This window comes from Sorghum bicolor, chromosome 2 (assembly GCF_000003195.3).
Source record: "Sorghum bicolor cultivar BTx623 chromosome 2, Sorghum_bicolor_NCBIv3, whole genome shotgun sequence".
NCBI classification, from domain to species: Eukaryota; Viridiplantae; Streptophyta; class Magnoliopsida; order Poales; family Poaceae; genus Sorghum; species Sorghum bicolor.
The window spans coordinates 2387422-2397165 of NC_012871.2; the positions used below are offsets into that span (position 1 = coordinate 2387422).

At 42.8% G+C, this 9744-nt stretch overlaps 1 protein-coding gene across 1 annotated transcript; it reads right to left on the minus strand.

Moving 5' to 3' along the window:
* On the minus strand, positions 1206 to 3690 carry LOC8059927. Its single transcript, XM_021452906.1, has 2 exons — positions 3318 to 3690; positions 1206 to 3118 (listed from the first exon to the last, which is right to left on the minus strand). The coding sequence occupies exon 2, from the start codon at positions 3107 to 3109 to the stop codon at positions 1220 to 1222; it is 1890 nt and encodes a 629-aa protein (XP_021308581.1). The 5' UTR covers positions 3110 to 3118; positions 3318 to 3690; the 3' UTR covers positions 1206 to 1219.

The following is a 9744-nucleotide window of genomic DNA, read 5'->3' on the forward strand; positions in this document are numbered from 1 at the left end:
AAAATAAAAAAAATAATTTGCCGGGAGCTTAATTTGGCTCCCGGCAAAGAAGCCTTTGCTGGAAGCCAGGTCAGAGACACCCGGCAAATATTTTTTATAATAAAAAATTCTTTGTCGGGTGCCTAACGGCGTGGCTCCCGGCAAAGGCTGACGACCGTTGGCCATCACCCCGTCGACCACCTTTGCCGACGGCCTAGTTTTGTCGGGGGTCGGCCTTCGGCAAAGAAGGTTGTTTGCCGACGGCTAGACTTTGCCGGGAGCTTGGCCCCCGGCAAAGGCTGATTTGCCGGGAGCAATACTTTGCCGGGAGGATCTGGCTCTGGCCTTCGGCAAAGAAATCCTTTGTCGGGTGTCCGATAAAAAGCTCCCGGCAAAGCATTTAGCTCTCGGCAGTTTTCTGTAGTGATTTGACAGAGGTGAGCGAAATGATAAAGAATTAATGTACATATGGGCCAGGGATTATATAAGCTTGTAGTTAGCATAGCTTGCCTGTTGTACTATACAAGTTCAAGCGCAATTTTACAATTGGTAGACATCACACTATAGTTTGACCAGTCCAGGCTAATCCAGAAAAGTACAAGCAACCTCCATGAGATGGACTCGACTGAGAGTGAAACTTGCAACAACTAACAGAACAATGATCAGGGTTTAACAATTGACAAGATTTGGAGGACATAAGAGAGTAGAAGCTAGCATCTGCAAACCAAACATGGAACGAGAGCAATCTATCGATGTGGAGCAGAAGAAGCATCATTAGTAGCTGTGCCGGCATCATCGCCGGGCCGACTCACGATCCCAACATGGGAGAGCAATGCCCAGAGCAGTGTTATCAGCTCACCACCCCGTGCAATGGCCTCCAAATGACCTCTGACATTGTCCGAGGGAGCGATGTACAGGATCATCTCTGACCAGAATTCTGCCAGCACCATCCATGCAGTTTCCTGACCTTCCATCAGCTCCACCAGTTGCTTTCCGAGCACGACGCCTTTCTTGATCACTTCATGCCTGGAATTGACACTCAGCAACTGAATCACCTGCTCATACTCGGCCTCTGGTCCCACTGCAGTACAACTACACTCTGAGAGGGCACGCTTGGCATCATTCTTCACCATCTCATACAGTCTGGTGCTCCATTCTTCATGATCAGGAAGCAGATCCGGAGACCAGGCCATCAGGTATGTGCAGTAGCGTGACAAGTGAGTAGCAGCAATCTTGTAATTCAGATAGGGCCAAGAACATGTTCTTGGCCACATTGGTATGGATGCCTCACCTCAAGGATGCATGTGGCGATGTGCCATGTAAGTATGATATCAGATGTACCGCTGCTACTACTGCAGGCCCACAGGAACCTTTCGCCACCAGCTTGGCTCAGGAGTAGAGAATTTTTTCCATTGCTTTGCCCAATGCTGATGTAATGTGTCATAGTATGCATAATGCATACCTTCACTGCTTCAGGTATCTTCTTAACACTCCTATCTAGGTCTGGGAGACCCAGGAGACGTCTGAGAAGAACAAGTGGGGTTGTTCTGGGGTGAACCACCAATATTGAGCTCTGGCCCATTTTTTCGTCCCAATGCTTCATCAGCTCCCATTTGCACTGCAACAGAAGGACAAACCATTTCTGCACCCGGAGAGAGTGCTGCAAAGAGGCATGTCTGATATAGTGGCAGATGAGAGCTACTTTGGTCCAGTTAGAGCAAATGTAGGACGCTATGTAATTCGCCTCTGCCATCACAACTAACGCCAGAAGAAAAAATAAAGGAACATCATCAAAGAGAAAGTGTCCAAAATATTTTTTCTGCATGTCGCTTATCAAGTACCTTTCGCTGCACCATAAATGACAGCGCATCTGATGCTCATATTTGGGCTCCCATTTCAATACGAGACCCTTGATGATGAATGATCCAGCCACAAGGCAGTAAACTATGCTCAAGAATGAGATACTGACACTCAAGATGGGCAACCAATATTTGGAATAAGAAACCGGAAGTGATGAGTAGTAGTAATCTTGAATGAAAGAAAGTTCATCTACAATCACCCCAAATACCCTTGCATGGTTGCCTTCTTTTAACAACAAGCTGAAGAAATTGTTTAGGGCCCTCATAGACCCAGCATTAGCAAACTCGTACCTCGCGAACCGACATCGCAACAATTTGAACAGTGAGAATGACAAGCATATGTCTTTTAGTTGTGGTCTTGACATAGCAAGCCTGTCGTCGTCCAACTGCCAAACCTTGTCAAAGGTTACTATGCCCATTCTGTTTATTAATGTTCCTCTTGAGAGATCTTTGCATACATACCCGTGAGGCTTCTTCTCCACTTGAATATCATCTTCTCCCATAACCAAGAGCGGAGGAGGCGGATGTGCATCCTGACCTGCCCATGGCTCATCAAGTTCACTTGCTTCTTGTAGTTGTAGATGCTTCATGTACCCAGAAATAAGACGAGGATTACGCCCAAATGCCAAGGAATGCCGGGCCTTCTCAAATGCATAGTACTTTAACACAATTTTAGCAAAAATCACAGCAAAAAGCATCAATTCAAGGTGAAATTGCCACTTATTGGACTTAATCGGGCCCATGACACTGACACCAAGATAAAGGGTCCAGATACCTTGAACAAGCAGCTGGACTGGGGGACCTTTGTTCCGACCTTCTTTGTCATCAAAGGCGACTATTACGCTGGTATTGATCACCACGATCTGAACAAGAAATGCCCATGATACAACTGTAAACTGATGAAAACCTCCATGGCAGGTTGCTGCTGTCAAGGTTCCCAACGCTTCATCTTCATGGATGTAATCATTGGTGTTGGAACCGATGGTGGAGACAACATAGGAGATGATGGGGAGGTACAAAGTTGTAGCTCCAAGGAAGATGAAGCGCGTTAAGGAGTGATAGCGATACCGCCGAGCATAAGCTCCGATAACAACTATGACTCCCGCCAAGACCGCGTCCATGACTATCAGCATGTTCACCCGCCACATCTTCCCTCCCATGATCTCAATGAAGGCTCCCAAGAATTCATGAGAGCAACTGATGTTTGAGGAACACTTCCGTAGTGCAGCATCGTTGTAGCAGATTGATGTGGTGGCATTGTTCCGGGCCATATAGTTTAGCTGAATACCAAATTTCAACATCAGAACAAGTTATTGGGTAGAAACCAACAATAGAACTAGTTATTATGCAAGGAACATTCATGGTACGGGATTTTAATTGTGCTAAAAAGAAAAATAAGTTACAGGACATGTACACATGAAAAGAAGGGCGTGTAATTAAAAGAACTTGAGATGATTAGTAAGCTAGATATCTACTTACAAATGTGAAATCCGCGAGACCGCTGAGAATTTATCGATGTTCCCTTGTGGTCACAGGGTGCTTATATATTGAGCAGCTTTGGTAACATGAGCTGCTCAGTGTCTGGGTCCTGATGTTTTGTGCTTTATTCCATTTTCCTCGTGTGTTCCCACCGTAAACAGAGCAGTAGTGGGGCATATATGCATTCTAGCTATACTTTGCCTTTGATGCCGGAGTACACACGACATGCCGGATAGCTATCCAGAGGATATCTCACGGTCTCTATTTTTAATTTTCCACCCCTACAATTTGATGTTCTCTCTTATCCCTTTGAATGTAATCCACATATGAGCTGATGAAAACTTGTAAGAACTTGGCTGTCTGCGATTGCAGAGGCCGGAACTATTCCTTTTTTAAGAAAAAAATATATCTTTTTTTTTAACATAATGGCAAGAGCTCTGCCTTTCAATTAAGAGAGGAAATAGAAGTTTATATACAGGTGGAGAGAGCGCGCCCCCTTAAGGAAAATATATCACGATCTCGATGTAGAGACTAGGATAGTTTTTTCATCACTGAAAGCTTATGACATGGGTTTGGTGCCGACTTGGAATATGTATGTAGTACTAACACCCTCTTGCCATGTGAAGAACCTAAAATACAAGAAACAATAGTTCTATTTTTTTGACCCTTAACTCTTCTGTCCGTCTAATTCTAACCCCCAATGCGGCCCACAACCTCCAATAATACCCTCTAAACATGCTACATATTTCAATTGTTAGCTTTAGCCTTTGTTTTTACTTTTGGTTTGATTAATCGCTCTTGGTGGCTTTGCTTTATTTCCTTTCACTTTGATCACTCCATGTATATATAACAACATATATAAATAAAATGACTCACGTGGTGTACGTAATGTACCCAGATTAAATCCGCATGATTGCTTCCTATGATTTCATGGGCATCACACACTACTATTCTCTTTTTGCAAAGACAAGATATCCACTAATACGGAAAACATTTTACAGGCAGGTCCTGTTCCACATGATTTGGTAACCTGACAATAACCAATGATTGTAGAAATTGTCTATTTCCATAGGCAAGAGGCCTCCAATAATGCAAGTGGTCAGTGTCTTCTTAAAGAACCATCTGTAGAAATGAGTCTTACACAGAGGGGCATCGTCATAAGCCAACCACCTGGCTAATATTTTTCATTATTTAATTTCTACAAGAAAAATCGTTTAATTTAATCGATATTGCTGAGACTCAATATAACTTAATTAATTGGAAGGGGGCTTCATGACAACTTCATCCCTTTTGAAACAAAAAGCATCAATCCACACTTACTATACGCACATATGCACTAAGAATTTGAACTTGTTACAAGTTTCAAGCATACATCTGTTTGGAGACTTTAACTTTAAAGTTTAGAGGTGTAAAGTGTGGATCCAAAGTCGTACACGATGCAAGAATCTTCCCGTATTTGCTTCGGACCATATACATTTTTTATTTTTGATTAACTGCTGTGCTATATGACAGTTCTTTTCCATTTATGTAAAATGACTGTTGTCCTCCCACCACCGCAATGTGCAGCAAAGACAAATTCTTTTCACACCGAGTGCAGTGCATGCACCCCCTATGGTTTGCATGCATGCTGCTTCCTTTCCCTATAGCAAACAACAAACATTGACACGACTTGCTTTTTAGTACCCCAACACTAATCATCACTTGGTCACCTAACCCCAACATCCATTGTTAGGCCTTGTTTAGTTTCGAAATTTTTTTAGTTTTCGAAACTGTAGCACTTTTGTTTTTATTTAACAAACATTATCTAATTATAGAGTAATTAGGCTTAAAAGATTTATCTCGCCATTTACAAGTAAACTATGCAATTAGTTTTTATTTTCGTCTATATTTAGTGCTTCATACATGTGCCGCAAGATTCAGTATGATGAAAAATCTTAAAAAAATTTGTTTTTAGGGTGAACTAAACAAGGCCTTACTATAGCTGTAATTTATTATTGTTTGGACGGAGAAGTACCTGGAGTAGCAGCTGCTCTCTCGAGTCCCACTCAAAAGAGGTGAGTCCTATCCTAACCAAAACTGATGAGTATGGCATAAACCGTACTTTTTCTATCCGACAACACTCTTATAATTAATTAGCGAACAGTATTTTTATTTACGGCTTTTCAGGATGCACTGGCATCAGGGTAAAAGATATACCATTAAATAACCATTTTTTTCACCGTATGTTTCAATAAAATTTTATAAGTTACTTAAATAATGTACTCACGGTTCGTTTGCTTGTAACTTTGCCTCTAATAGCTAGTAAGAAATGCTAAGTACTACCTAGGCTTTACGTTTCTGCTTTATATATATCTTAGAAGAAGAAGACATGATTAGTGCGATCCTCCAAATAAAGGCTCGGATCGGAACAAGTTCCAAAACCTAGGTCTTGTTTAGTTCCAAAAAAAATTATAAAATTTTTTATATTTCTCAATCTTGCGGCAAATGCATAAAATATTAAATATAGATTAAAAATAACTAATTGCATAATTTGTCTGTAATTTGCAAGACGAATCTTTTAAGCCTAGTTAATTCATAATTAGACAATATTTATTAAATTCAAAAAAAAAATGCTACAGTATCTATTTTGTAAAAAAACAAAAAAAAAGAAACTGAACAAGGCCTTAGACTAGAGGCATCCTGTGCAAGGCCTGGGAAATGTCAACTTTATTTACGACTATATATGATTTCACTATGTTAGGCCTTGTTTAGTTCTTCAAAAATTTTGTAAAATTTTTCAGATTTCCCGTCACATCGAATGTTTAGACGTATGCATAGAGTATTAAATATAGACGAAAATAAAAACTAATTGCACAGTTTGGTCGGAATTGACGAGACGAATCTTTTGAGCCTAGTTAATCCATGATTGGATAATATTTATCAAATACAAACGAAAGTGCTACAGTGTCAATTTCTCAAAAAATTTTGGAACTAATCAAGGCATAGTCCGTCAATGATTTCATTTGCTTTTATCTGTATGGGGCCATGTCAGGTCCACGCCGCATATATTGCAGGTCCATGCATGTGCACACACACTTGATGAAAGGCATAGTTCCATCCAAATTCTGTGACACAGACAAGCGGGTCCAGATGGATTTGCTTGGGATCTGAGGACAGGGGCAGGCCCATCTGAGCGGCGGCGATCTGGCCCATCACTGAAACCGGCTCCTCAAGGCCATGCTTCCCTCCTCTGGTGGCGACCTCCTTACCTGGGCCGTGGCTATGAGCGGACCGATATGGCCACACGCACTACACAATGAATGAACAGAAGACTAATTATGTATTTTGGTTGGCTATTACTTAAGGAAGCCCAATGAACATAATAATCAAATAAATAAAGAAGTACGATGCTAGCTATCTACTCCTCTTCCTGAACACCCAAATATTATCAACTTCGCAAATTGATCATAGATCGGCTGGTTGGTTTCTTGTAGTGGAATCTGACCACCCGGATTTAAGTCCCCAACTTGACATGGATGCTCGTATTTTGTTGGATTTATTCTATGATTCTAACGGCAATATGTTTTCAGCGATACGCAACATGCCATCGATAGCAAGACGCCTGTGGTGACTTCGTCAATCTCGAGATTTGCTAGTCCAAACTCGGTTCTTTAGATGTGCTCGTAGAGGTAAGGTGTGTGTGCGTGCGTGCGTTCATAGAGAGGTGAGTGTGTGCTCGTGTTTGTAAGCGTCTGCATCTGTAAATGGGTCTCGTAAAAAATATTATCAACTTTGACCAAATATATATAAGAAAAGGTATAAAAGTTTGATTGTCACGGATCCCATTGCGACACTAAGAAAGTATATATGTGATCTATTTTGTAGTACCTGATTTAGGCCTTGTTTAGTTCGTAAAAATTTTCAAGATTTCCCGTCACATCGAGTCTTTGATCGTATGCATGGAGCATTAAATATAGACGAAAATAAAAACTAACTTCACAGTTTAGCTGTAATTTGTGAGATGAATCTTTTCCGTGATTGGACAATATTTGTCAAATAAAAACGAAATGCTACAGTACCCAAAACGAAAAATTTTGCGAACTAAACAAGGCCTTATTCTTCCACCACGCCACCACTACAAACATCGGTGGTGACCGATGAGCTTAGTGACTTACGACAGCTGAGCTCAACACCATGGTCGGACGGCTTGGTGACCGGGAACTTACCTTGTGGTCTTTAAATTTTGCAATTAAGATTCTGCATATTTGCTTGTTTGTGTGTCCTCCATATATATATTAGCTAGGGAAGTTCCATATGAAGAAACTACTTGATACTTTCTATGACATGTCATGTCATATAGACACCAAACCTAAGAAACTGATTTGTCCTCCACCAATCATCTTCCACTCCCATCTCTTATTCTGTCTTGTTATCTATGAAGCCCGTTCCGATGGATTTCATGTTGTTATCTTCTTTCTTCTTCTTCTTTTTGGTGCAAGATCTAGTTTCTCGCGTGACTCTAGTTTCTTGTGGTTCTTATCTCAGTTTTCCTTTTTTTTTTCTAATGATGATGTTGCACATTAACAAAATATCCTATGTTGCAGCATATTAAATGATATGGAAATTATCCTAGTTATAGCATTGGAAATGCCCTTATCATAGATGCACTAATTGGTAGGATTAGCTCTAGGTTGTAAAATTCTTTGCTGGTTGGTTAAAACATTGTAAAATTCTTCATTGGTTAGTTAAAACAAAGCACTCTAAAAAAACTAAAGCGCACGTTGTAGGTTGTAAAATTCTTCATTGATTGGTTGAAACAGAGTTACATACCAGTCTTAAATAAACTAAAGCACACGTTATACGAGTTAGTTTGGTCCTCATTTTCTCCACAAATTATATACTTTAAACTAGGGGAGTAGATTCTCATGTTATCTATACCTACTAGTAAAGAGGCAAAATTTCAGTCCACTTTTTTTTTTTCCCCGCTCGTCTCCCATCCGCTTCCCCGCGTCCCCGTCCTTGCGTGTCCGATGCTTCTCTCCTCCCGGCTTCCTTGTCCGTCTGCCTCCCGCGATGTTAGCAGAGGCACTCGGGCACAAAAGCGGTGGTCGGCGGCCTCCCCTAGACGAGCAGGTGCATGCCCGATCGGGTCGTCGTCGGGGATGTAGACGGAAGGGTGGCGGCCGAGGGGAAGGCGCCGAACCAGCAGCCCATGGGCAACTCGTCTGGGGAGCAGCTTCCTTGCCCGGGTTGTGGATCTGCAACCTTGTCTTCCGCCACTTCTTCGCATTCTCCTCCTCGCCAGCCTTCTCTGGCAATGCCAGGACCGTCGGGTGCCTCGCCCGGGCCTACGCCGCCCCCTCGATGGCCTCGGCCTCCTCCATGACGCCGCGCGCCATAGGTTCCCTCTTCTGGCTGACGCCGCTGCTGACCTCATCGGTGCCTTCGCTGCCGACGGCAAGGCCTTTGACACGCTGCACCTCATGATTTCCGCTGGGTGCACCCTGCAGGACAAGGTGATCTACCAGCGGGTCATACACAGGCTCCTCAGGCGTAGGATGGGTGGAGAAGCTCTGCATGTGTTCAGAGAGATCAAGCAGTGGGGCTATCAAATTGATGGAATTATATATAGCACGGTGATCCATGGATTATGCGAAATTAGGCTCATTGGAGCTGCACAACAGATGTGGGATGAGATGGTGGACAGGGGCATCCAGCCCAATGAGTATGCCTACTGCCTTGTCAGTTGTCACTATTGCAGAGTTGGTGATCTTGAGAAGGCCCGCAAGGAGACTACTGTTAGCTATAACATTCTCATCAAAGGATTCTGTGTTCATGGGAAGGTGTATGACACACTCGAGATGTTTGAGGAAATGTCAGTTAAGTGAATTAAGTATGATGTGATCACTTATGACACATTGATCTATGGCTTATACAAGGTCGGGAAGTTGGACTCGGCGATAATAGATGTACAAGTGGTTCCTATCATCTGGTTTGGAGTCAATTGTGTCAACTTTCAGTCTTCTATTGCAATGCACGGGCATGTTTGTTAGTGTACACTGATTCAGGGGATCAATTGGATGGTAATCATATTTGCGCTAAGGTCGCTAGCTAGCTTTGCTGGTTGGCTGGGGTTTGGTCATTTTGCACGCACTGTCGTTGTGGGCGCACCTGCGGCACGGCAAAACAGATGGACCACCGGTGCAGGTTCTGCCGTGGCCCATTTGAGACGACGCAGGCGGTATAATATGACAAATTATACTGCTGGTGCCATACATGCATACAGATAGAGACACGGACTACAGACAGAGCGTCCTACAGTAGAGCTAGGACACTAGCAGTCCGTGGTACGTACGTGGTACACTAGTACGCGTACATCTGGCAACCGATTGGAACCTGCTACCTGCAGGCTGCAGCAGCGGAGCAGTGTGTGGCCAGTGGGCGTCTC